We start from the raw sequence: 12384 nt of genomic DNA, 5'->3' as shown, positions 1-12384 counted from the left end.
TTCAGACATTCGGGGGTGGGGGTGGTTCCGCCATTAAGTCGGCTGTTCGGTGCTGCTAAGATGTTGTGACACCCCGAACCCATTTAAAGAGTGTTAGTATGCACTGGCCCTTAAAATCCACACATTGTGTTTGTTGATTATCTATGTTTGCATCAATCTGCTGTCATTATCTCCCTGTCTCTGTGTGTGAAGTGTCCCCTCCGTCACCTCCAGTGATATATTGCGACAGTGACTGTCAGAGACAGATGACACGGTGCCACGCGTGTGTGTGCGTGTGTGTGTGCGTGTGTGTGCGTGTGTGTGCGTGTGTGTCTGTCTGTCGAGTTGCCATGTCTGCAACTCTGGGCTTGTTTTTCTGTAAAGTGACCTGTAAATATTGGAAGTCAGGCACATGCACACATAGACATCAAAAGGGACTTTAGCCCCTGCCCTTTTATCCGTCTGTAAAAAAAATGGTCTCTCCAGACCATGAATGCTGTTTTTACTATGGTGAAAGAAACACCCCCTTTCCATGCCATACCTGAAGGCAGCATTCAAGAGAATTGCCTTTGTCCAAACTCTCCTGAATTTGAATGCAGCATCTTATGTTGAAAGAATTGCCCTCTCTGTGTAGAAATCCATGCCGTTACGCCACATCTCCAGCATTGATTTGATTATGCTTAGTTCAGGGTGGTATCAAACACTGCAAATAGCCGACCTCCAAGCTCACAACACGTTGTGCTGTGAGCCTGGCCCTGGAGGTCTGCTATTTTCGATATCTTTACCAAAAGGCCCTTTTAGAAATGTCAGCCCCTGCCTCTCTAACATTCTCTGCACGTCCCTGTTGGAAGTTGCGGGTTGCGTTTATTTTGGTGGGTCGTTTCTAAAGTGTAGTTGCTTATTCGGGTCTTGTTTCCTAAATGTACGTTTATAAGTGCTCATGTGGCTTATAGTCGCTTCTTTTGGTTCTTTTTTTTTCATAAACGCGTGGTGGTTGCTTATTTCTTTTGCAAACTCTGGCAACACTGACCGGTGTTCCGACCGTGTGTGACATGCGTGCGTGTGAGCGCGCGTGTGCGTGTGGTTGTGTGTGTATCATGCCTCTGATGCCAGCATGCAGAGAGGAGGGGAGGTCTGGCTTTAACCTGTTGCTATTAATACTGGCGTAACGAACATAATCTGGAGGATAGGTTATCCTCTTACGTTGGCCGTGTGTTGGCTGCATGGGAGGGGGGCGGGGCTCCACGCCGCGGCAGAAAGAGGAGGGAAAAAAGCAGTAAGCCAGCCAGGCAGCACTCTCATTTCTAACGCTTGTCTCTCTGTCTCTGTCTGTCTGTCTCTCTCTTTCTGTGTGTCAGTATACTTAGCTCTCTGTTTCCAGAACACTGAATGGAGTAAATAGAAAGCAAAACAGATGTTTCAAGCATAGTTTCGTTTCTCTTCCACCAGTCCTCCCTCTCTCTCTCTCTCTCCCTCTCTCTCTCTCTCCCTCCCTCCCTCTCTCTCTCTCTCTCTGTATTTATTGCAGCTCCCTCCTTCCTTCTTCTCCTTTTCTCTCTATCGCTCTCTCTCTGTGGTGGTTGGTTGTGTCTCACCAGAGGCTAGTAGTGGCACTAAGTGTTGTTCTGAGTTTGTGTGTGCATGGGAGTCAGTCAGTACAGTATAATTATGAGTGCGCGTGCATTCGTGTAGCCTATGTGTGTGTGTGTTTATGCTTGTGGTGGTGTCTCCCTCCTTCACTGACAGTAAAGACACCAGAGAACGTGTAAAACAAAAACACATTAAGTAGCAGAGCTCCCGTTAAAGAAGTATATTTCTAGGAAAAGCCTGCCTGGCTGCTGTTATTTTCAGTATGAACTCTCTCTCGTCGGGAGCTAGGATATCTGGCTGCTGGACTCTCCGTCAGGACAGGTAAGTGCACTGCAGTTTCTTCTTTATTTCCTACACTTTCTGCTGCCTTTTCTACCTTAAACTTTTGTTGTATTATTGTGCTTTTATTCAGGGCTTTTAGTTTAGTTTAGTTGTGTCCTTCGGTTTGTTGGTTCAGTTGTTTGCTTGTAGCTCCAGGTGAGCTGCCTGCCTGCCTGCCTGCCTGCCTGCGTGCCAGAGTCTAGTTTACGAGTGCTGCTGGGGGCTGGTGCTGGGGCCACTCCCCTGTTGTTGTGAGTTAAGTCACCCATGGGGTTGCCACCGACCGTCCCAGGCTGTCAGCTGTCACTGTGTAATGGCTGCTAGGGACTAAAGAGCCAGCGCACTTTGAGGCTTAACCACTTAAGCCTTTAGTTATACCTCGGTTATAGTTGCATATACTGCTATTCGCGGCATGCAACGCAAACGCGCGAACCGAGCATAAATCAGACTTTGGATTAGAATCCTTAAATCGTCCTTTAAAAGAATTGACTGCCAGCCACGCTGTCATGCTAGCAATTTTTACTGCTTTTTTTTATGACGTTTTATTTTCTATATGGTTAGTATTTTGTTTGTCCTAAGCGGGATCTATTTATTTTCAATACCTGTCCTGTTGTTTCTTAACAGCTGTAATGCCGTGACAACAGATTTCAGTCACAGTCATGTGGTGTTGTTGTAGTCCAGTGGGGGTCATGTCAGTTTGACACATGTGTGCCGGATTGTCAGTGAACTGTTGTTGTTGTACGAAGCTAGTGAGCCTGCAGCAGTCGAAAGCACCAACTATTAGGTGTGTGTGTGTGTGTGTGTGTGTGTGTGTGTGTGTGTGTGTGTGTGTGTGTGTGTGTGTGTGTGTGTGTGTGTGTGTGTGTTTGTAAGTCAAGACTTGTTTACTGTTTACTATTATTATCGACTGGCCGGCTGCTACAACCCGGAGGAGGGGTGTGGATGGATTCCTGCGTCTATCTCTCCTAAAAGAAGCTTCTCCATGTTAATTGCTGTTGGTTCTTTGTGGTTAATTGACTGTATACTCCACCATACACCTGTGTCATGCTGGGGAAAATATAGCATGATCTACAAGCTTGTGAGCTTGTAGATTGGCTATTGTCAGCATAGCAACGACACCATTATACGACCATACTATAAAATCGTGGCTTTTAGGTTCCCGGGTTCTTGATGTTATTCTCACACCGTTCATGAGGGTCACGAGGCTTATTGCTTTTCTTTTTTTTTATGAGGGGGAAGAACAGAAGTTCAGTAATCATAGATAGATAGATACCTTTATTGTCCCAAGGGGGAAAATCAGTTGCCCAGAGGCAGCACAGCAGTTTTAAGGTTACAAAAACTGCTGTTGGCCATGCCAACAATAAGTGACAGTGTCCATAGTCAGTGCAAATAATTCAAGAATAAAGAAAATAAAAAAAGCAAGAAAGGGTGACACAGCAAGACGCCACAAGCCACCCTCCCTGGGAAAGTACTTAGAGGTCAGAGTCAGACAACGAGGGTAAGGCTCAACACACGCAAACCGGGCTTAATCTTTTATGGCCCCCTGGTTTGGTGTTTAACTGATAACCCCATGCAGCTGGAGAGGAGCGTACTGTACTGGACCTTTGCACTGCACCGCATGCATGCATGCGGCGTTGCTATATTGTGTGAGAGAAATAAGCAACCAAGTTTACGATGACAACAAGCCAAAAAGAAGCAACTGCAGGCCACACGTACAAGCACTCTACACTGGTTCCCAAACACTGTGTGTGTGTCTGTGTGTGTGTGTGTGTGTGTGTGTGTGTGTGTGTGTGTGTGTGTGTGTGTGTGTGTGTGTGTGTGTGTGTGTGTGTGTGTGTTTGCGTGTGCGTGTGCGTGTGCGTGCGTGCGTGCGCGCGTGTGTGTGCGCGTGTGTGTGCGCGCGTGTGTGCCCCCTTGAGTCTCCCCCACCACCCAATCAATTAAATTCAATGGAGCTTTATTGGCATGAGAAAACATACATTTACATTGCCGAAGCAAGTTTCAAAACATTTTAAAAAATAATTGAAAATGCATATACAGGATATGAAGCTTTTTTGGAACAAATATCTGCATTTGTTTTTTCTCAATACAATTTCAATAGCATGGAAAGGAAGGAAAAGAAAAAAGCCTAAAATGTAAAACTGATATGAGTCCTAGAACCGGCACTGCTTCTTTTATCGCAACAGTTCACAAATCTTGCTGCCGTGTTCGCACATTACATCACTGTCTGCGTTCTAGCACAGGTGAGCTGAAGGAGATAAGATAAGTCTCTCTCTCTCATGCTCATTCTCTCTGCGGTTTGTTTGTCTAACCCTTGACCCCCAGAGATGGCTCCAGTATTGGGTGGTGGGTGGTGGTCTTTACAGATCTGGGTCTGGGAACATAACGGTTTCTAGTTGTAAAAGACAGTGAAAAGTAGGGCGAGGGCTGGTTGTTGATTCACCCACAGACAGACAGACAGACAGCTGCTCCTCATGGCGTCTGGATCCTCCCTGCACAGCTCCATGGCCGAGGTGTGGGTCGCCCGGATACTGCAGTAAGGTGTTGTTGGTAGCAACCGTTACCTGGGTTAAAACTAAACATCACAGATTGCACTTAGGCGCAACTAGGGGTGTAACGATGCATGGTCTAAGAGGGGTTTAATCAGTTTTGAAAACATTTACTTCTCATACAGACCTTTTCTGTCCATTGTTTTTAACCACTTTGCATTTTTATCAATAAAATAGCAGCTCTACTAGCTCACAACGCATTGCAATACCACACATTAATGTGATGTTGTAGATATGGATGTCTGTGCCATTTGTCATACGATCATTTGCAGAAGTATATAACCTAGCATCTCTTTTCTGGGCGTATCATATACAATAGTCAAACATTTGGCATAAATTAGGCGAACATTCAGTGGGAAAAAGAGTGTTGAGATGAGTTGTAGAAGGGAGAAAAAGTGGTTAAATGGTTAAGGGACAGTCGAGTTGGCTGGCCTGTGAGTGATTGTCGTTTGTTGAAAACTGTTGCCTGGCTGGTCCCCTCTCCTCTTTCGCCGGAGGAACTGCATCTTGCATCAAACACTGTTGCAAGAGGAAGCCTGTGGTCCTAGTTAATTTGCCAATTTGCTGTCTCACTTCAGAACCTGACACTTACGACACTTTCTTTTTGTTCCACCAGCTGTTTTCTGATACTGTGTCATGAATGAATGAATGGGGGAGAAGTTACTCGAGAGAGTTTTAATCAAATTCTCAGTTTCACTCTGCAGTCGCCAGTCAGAGACAGCCGGCCTTGTTCCCATAACCAGGAAAGGGCCTGTTTTGAATGGGCTGGTTTTATTATTTGCATGTACTCTCCGACGACACTCCACCTCGGATGTTATGCAAGTAGTATGCAGTGTGCACTAGTTCCCTAAGCAGAGTTGTAAGGTTCATAATTGATAAACCAAAATATAGTCATCATTTGCATGGTCAGTTTGCAGTAGAGATTTGTAGAATCGGACTCTTCTTTCTCTTTGTCGAGTTGTCAAGTCAGCGGAATGTTCCTGTACATTTAACAGCATGTCTGCACATGCAGCAATTACACACTTACCTGGGACTGAGGCAACGCTCATCTGATGATGATAGTAGTAGCCTATGTGCAACATTTAATCCATGTCATTCAGAATTTGAATTGAAAGGCCTCTTTTTCCTAAAGTTTCCCAAACAATTATAAAAGTACCCAAAATAGCAGATCTACAAACTCACAACGCGTTATACCGTGACACATTGTCATCCATCTATTTTTGGCAAAGATATTTGGAGTAGATGGAAGAAAGCAGGGGACCAAGGCAAGTAAAGAGTCCTGGGGTACCTTAGTCCAGGGGCCTTCAATGTTTTCAGGCCAAGGACCCCTTAGTTGAGAGAGAGATGAAGCAGGGACCCCCACAGCCTTTTCATAGATTCCATATAGTTTCATTGTTTGACAGCACAATCATCAGTGTATTTTGGATTCATGTCAATTTGTCTTTTCAGATATTTAACCACTTGGACCGACAATACTTATTAAACTTGACCTTTCACTCTGTACTTAGTCTGCTCTTTTTACCCTCTACACCAAACCTCTTTGTCGAAAATAGTAGATCTACAAGCTCACAACACCTTGCAGTGCAAGGCGTTGTGAGCTTGTTGATCTGCTATTTTTGGATAAAGTTCTCAGAATATGGACACTATAGGGTTCAAGTGGTTAATAGAAAAAAGTTTTTATCACACAAAGATTTGGAGGCCCCCCTGCATTAACTCTGAGGACCCCCTAGGCCTAGGGGTCCCGGACCCACTGTTGAAGACCCTTGATAATAGGTTATCAACAAAACACACAAGTTGATGTTCTCCTTCTTCCGTGTGCTTCCTGTTTTGTCCAGCGGGGGCGGCGAGGCGGGGTCACTGGACAAGCTCTTCCCCACGGCGAGCACGGGGCTGTCGCCGCGGAAACGGACCACCAGCCAGTGCAAGTCGGAGCCCCCGCTGCTGCGCACGTCCAAGAGGACCATCTACACGGCGGGACGGCCCCCCTGGTACAACGAGCACGGAACACAGTCCAAGGAGGCCTTCGTCATCGGTAAGGACCCCACTAACAGCTGCACACAGGCACGTGCAGTCGTGCACACACAGACATCAAAGGGGGCTTGAGCCCCTGCCCTCTTATCCCTCTGTAAAAAGGGCCCTCTCTCCAGACCATGAATGCAGTTTTTACTATGGTGAAAGGAAATGCAAATGCCCCTCTTTCCATGCCATAAACCAAGAAGAATTGCGTCGTCCAAACTATCCTGAACTTGAATGCAGCATCTTATGTTGATAGAATTGCGCTCTCTTAGGCCACATCTCCGGTAATGACGTGATTCAGCTTAGTTCATTGTGGTATCAAGCACCGAAAATAGCCCACCTCCAAGCTCACAGCGTATTGCGCTGCGAAAAATAAAAATCATCTAAGCATATTTAGCTTGCTGCTTTGCAGAAATGACATTTAAAAATATATTTTCATGAACGGAAATGCCAGCTTCCATTACTCGCCGTTCAGGAGCTGTAGTATCACGCACCCAGGCATTCACATCCTAAAATCGCATTTAATTCCACACAAAAAAAGTTATGTTTTTGGAGTAATGAGTATACGACTGAATATAATATAATATAATATAATATAATATAATATAATATAATATACAACCTTTGGATGATACTCTGTGAGCTGTGAAAGGAGTTTATCTTTGATATTAAATGTTTTGCTGCATGTTGTTAACCCCCCATATTGTTTTCCAAATCATCAAGTATTCTCTATTCTTCTTTCACCATAAAGGAATGTCTCAAACACATAAATTAATCATGTATTCAAGGCTTCACGGGGTGAGGGAAAAAAAGTCACTTTGGGGGGTGAAATATTCCTTTAACATTTGAAGTTTGAAGTTAGTCTTACAGTATGTCTAGGAGAGAGGCGTGTCTGATCAAATAAATAATAAATATCAAAGTATTGAATCAAGTAACTGTCTTCCCGTACGGTACAGAATGTACCTAATTAATGACCTAGTTATCAAGTACCTCGTTCAACAGGTTATGGGCGGCGGTTGAGCTGCATATCAGCACATGAACCACGTAACCCCTTATTTGTTTGAACCCTAGCAACCCTGTTCTAGGCTCGTCATTATAATATAGCTGCTAGGCAAACATTCAGTACAATAATGAGCATTTACTGCATGCCGTGCCAGCATTACTGCACTGGTCTAATCAAATGTTAACAAATCCCAGCACTCTGCTAAGCATACTTTTGGTAGAATCGCCCTCATGTCTTAATTAAGACCGGGAACCACTTTAACCATTAATTTATGCTTTAACTATTAAAAAATAGCAGATCTACAAGCTTGCGGTGCCGCGCTGCGAGCTTGTAGATCTGCTGTTTTTTGAAAGATTGCGAAAATGTTTGCAAATCTTTGAATATATATATTTTTCAAAGCAAACTTTTGTCACTCAAATCTCTGCTTCTGGGGGGGTCCCTGGAACAACGTATTTTGAGATGGGGGTCTGCGGCCAAATATAATTGTCATTTTGGGGGTCCTTAACAAGATTTTTTTTTTAACCACTGATTTAGAAGCAGGATTTTGAAGACATTTATAGAATAGGGTCAAAATATTCAAAGAAATAATTTTCAAGATCTTTTCAAAAATCACTTATTTTCTATCTATTACACACCCCATGAAGCCTTAAATTCTTGGAGATTTGTTTAGTTTTTGTCGCATCCCTGAAACAATGATTTGATGACCGTTGGAATCTCCTACTGAGTCTCCTATTGAGCCATGACGCCGGGTCATCAAATTGTCGGCTTAGGAATGCAACAAAATAATTGATAATAAGCCATTTTGGGGGGTGAACTACTACTTTATTAGGGGAGGGAAAACAGAAAAGAGCCTCGAGGGACATCTCGGCTCAACAACGAAGGCCTATGGGGTTTTAAGTGTTTCAAGCTGAGAGTCACATGTCCACCTAGCATGCAGAGTACGCGGTGCGTTAGCATAGATTGCCTCACTCGCTCGGCCGCCAGATAACAGCTGGCTTTATGCAGGTCAGGAGGAGGACGTATAACCCATTTATGCCAATAATTATTTAATGCTTTAACTATTGAAAAGTAGCAGATCTACAAGCTATTTTTGAATATATCTTTTTAAATGCGAACATTTGTAACTCAAATATTTGCTGGGTGATCCCTGGAACCACATATTTTGAGATAGGGGTCCGCGGCCAAATACATGTCATTTTGGGGGTCCTTGACATGAAAAAGTTTGAGAACCACTGATTTAGACGAAGGATTTAGAAGCCATTTATAGAATCAGGTAAAAAATGTTCAAAGACTTGCACAAATGTTCACAATTTAAAAAAAATAGCAGATATACAAGCTTGCAGCGCGGCACTCATAATCCACCATAGACAAGCGCTGTATATGCACAAGCCGTGCGCAGCCATGACGCGCCTGAACACTTTCCTTTGTGCATGAACAGGGACAGGATGAAGTTAGCTTGAAGTTAGCTATTGGCTACCAAGCATTTTAGAAGCCCTATTTTCGGCGATTTAGCCATGATTAAACCTTGCACACCTCATGGATATGCATGGAACAGAGAAAATGAGCTCTAAAGATCCTGGATTGCATTGGAGTGGATGGTAAATATCGGTGGCGCGGCGCTCTCGCGGGCCGTGTAAACAGATGACGGCCGGCGGCCCGGCTCGTAAAAAAGAAGAAAAAAAAACAATTTTACAATTTTCTTCTTTTTTTTTAAAAGCCGAACTAGTTCAGGATCGGCACCCTGATAAGGTCCAAATAAAGCCGAACTAGTTCGGGATTGGCACAATAAGAGTTAAAGCATAAAATAATGATTAAAGTGGTTCAAATCTAAAGTGACACAGATTTGCGTTCAGGCCTAAATTGGATAAGCGATCTCTGCGCTGTATTCACCGCTAATAGCTATTGACAAGCTCATCCTGTCCCATTATTGACGTGGTAACCCAGCCCAGAGGCTGACAGATAGATAGATAGATACTAGATACTCCTCCATGACTGCAGAGGAAAGATGCAACCGTCTTGTGTTGTGCCAGAGGAAAGAAATTCCTGAACACACATTTTTGAGTTGTTGTTGTTGTTGTTGTTGTTATGCACTAGGGCATTAACGAACAAGTCGACTCAGTCGACTTCATTACACAAGTCGACTCCCACCTGAGAAAGTCGAAAGTCGAAGTTGAAAAAAGAAATAAAAATACTTTCTATTGTGAAAATAGCAGATCTACACGAGCATGTAGATCGGCTATTTTCACAATTTCTGCCTCTATATATTTGACAATTTGGACAATGTTTAATTTGCCATTTTAGAGGTATTAAAAAGTCCTTAAATTGGCACTTTAGAAATGTGAAGATACACTTAAGCTTCATGTTGGTTTGTTTACTGTTGAGTGAGAAAACTGTGATGACGTCATCAAACGATAAAGTCGACTTCAACTAAACTTTTTACTGAGTCGAGTCGACTTGCAAAAATCACAAGTCGTTAATGCCCTATTATGCACTAGTATAGGAAGTTTTCCTTGAGGCGAAATCCAGGTCTTTTGTGTGTTTGCGGCTAAAGCTACTGCGTACACGATGTTTACCTAAAGGCATTTCATAGTAGGCTGTCTTGAAGAAAGGTTAGCGTGTCTTTGGCAGGCAAACTCGCTAATCCTGCTGCTATTGTGTGTACCCTTTTTGCGGGCAGGTAATGTTTTAGACATGTTGACAGATGCAGACGTGCAACTTGGCCTGTCATGATTTATTGTCTTACAAAATAATTGTGATAAATGATTTAACTGTTTTTTTGTGCACTGAGTGTTACATTACAGTATTACTAAAGGATTTTAAATAAAGAATAAATTGCACATTGCACATATGACAAATCAGTCAGTCTACATGCATGACCTGTCACCCCATTCTGTCTACGCTTTTCCCTGTGGGAACGTAACATTATGACTAGGGCTGTCACGTATCACCATTATGACATTTTACATGACGATTAATTGTCACTCAAATAATTGCCATTAACGATTTAATTGTGTTTTTGTCATTGACAATTACATTTCTGTTTGGCTTTCCACATGGCAGATATGACACATATTTAACCTAATGACTGACATATTTGACAACTTTATACTTTCAAAATAACATTGATGCGTTGTGAGCTTGTATATCTGCTGCACGTCACGTCACACTTTTGCCCTACTCATACTTCCGCCACCGTTGCCCCTATCCATGCCAAACTTTGCACACACACTCTTTGGCTGCCAAACCACAACCTCCACTCCTCATTTGTCACATGGCCCTCTTCTAGCGCCACCATGAAGAAGATTCTTGCAAAACACATTTTTGGACACTGCTCCTACAGATTTTTCCCTAAAATCATGCAAGGCGGTGGTACACATTATCTCTACAGTCATGTCATCAACATGGATCTGTCCCATTTCCCATATTCCCTCCTGATTGGCTACCATTGCCTTCTAAAGTTTGTGTATCTGATTAGGGAGTCTTACTGGTATATTTGGTATATTTCCACTATTTCTGAAAATGTTTGAAAATATATGATCATTTTTCAATGTGGAAACGATTATGACAAAATAATTAGACGATTAGACTATTATGTAATAATTAAAGGCCTAATTAAATTATGACCATATTAACGTGACTGTAAAATGATTCTAATGTGTGTGTTGGTGGTGTGGGTGTGTTCCAGGTCTGTGTGGTGGGAGCGCTTCAGGAAAGACCACCGTCGCCAGGAAGATCATCGAGGCTCTGGATGTGCCATGGGTGGTCCTGCTCTCAATGGACTCCTTCTACAAGGTGTGTGCGTGTGTGTGTATCAAATATTGATACTTTTACTTACTTACGTACCTTTCCCACCAGAGTCATCAGGGTAGAACTATCATGAAGGCTATCGTCGCCATCATGGCCACCTCAGTTTGGCCCTCCGCCTGTCAGAAAATGATCACGGATTGGCGAAGCTTCATGTGAGGTTTGTTCAGTGAAACCACATAAGCGGTAGATCGTGACGCATACCTCAGTTATTCTATGGATAAGTCGTCTTGTTTTGGTTCTTGTGTGAGATGTTGCGATGGGTTGAGCATCTGGAAGGAGCAGCGGACATAGATGTAAACGTTGTTGTTGCAGTCGGGCAAAAGGTGTACTCATTCGGATGGCACAATAGCTGGGATCAGACCATCGAGGTGAGAATCTTCAACACAGTGTCTTTGTGCTGGATGACGTTGTCCACAGTGACAGTTGGAAGAGAACTGAACCCAGAGGTTCCCTCCAATCGTCTTGGCCACACAGTTGTACTGATAGAAAATCTATCCTACCTCTGGGGGGGACGTTGTGATATTAATGACAACAAACCATGGGGGTACTGCAATGTGCTTTATGCATTTGATGTTGACACCCACAGATGGTTCAAGCCCAGGTTTTCTGGGACTGTCCCAGAGGGGAGGGAGAAGTACTCAGCCTGTGCATTGGAGAAGGTCATGTATGTCTATGGAGGATTCAATCAGACTGCAGTCACTGCATTCTTGAATGACTTGTACAAATTGGACGTCACCACAATGGTCTGGTCTTTAATTAACACCAGAGGCTCTCTGGCACTTTCCTCAGCAGGTCACTCTGGCACCATCATCGGGACAAAGATGTTTGTATTCGGTGGCTATACAGACAGTAGACGGTCTGATACAATCTACCTCAGCGGCATCAGAGTGTTTGACATGCAGACCAACTGCTGGCTGAGCACACCTTCTGCACAGCTTCTTCCAAACGGACGCTGTGGTCATTCAGCCTTTGCTTACAATGGAGAACTGTACATATTTGGTGGGGTTGTTTGGTGCAAGCGGGATCGTTTCCCGGGATGTTATTTTAAAGATCTGTGGAAATTCAATCCAGAGACCTTCTCCTGGAAGGAGGTCCGGCCCAAGGGGAAAGGCATGTGTC

The 12384-nt window shown here is 43.6% G+C and overlaps 1 protein-coding gene across 1 annotated transcript in view; it reads left to right on the top strand.

Annotated features, from left to right (window-relative positions):
- uckl1b (uridine-cytidine kinase 1-like 1b) overlaps window positions 1-12384 on the top strand; it is a 93812-nt gene that overhangs the window by 21364 nt on the left and 60064 nt on the right. Inside the window, exons 2-3 of the mRNA XM_080733419.1 lie at window positions 6275-6471; window positions 11144-11250. Coding sequence (XP_080589545.1) covers window positions 6275-6471; window positions 11144-11250 — 304 coding nt within the window. The remainder of the gene's footprint in view (window positions 1-6274; window positions 6472-11143; window positions 11251-12384) is intronic.

Source organism: Nannobrachium achirus, assembly GCF_963921795.1.
Source record: "Nannobrachium achirus genome assembly, chromosome: 9".
Taxonomy (NCBI): Eukaryota; Metazoa; Chordata; class Actinopteri; order Myctophiformes; family Myctophidae; genus Nannobrachium; species Nannobrachium achirus.
This window is presented reverse-complemented; position numbering and strand designations above follow the sequence as displayed.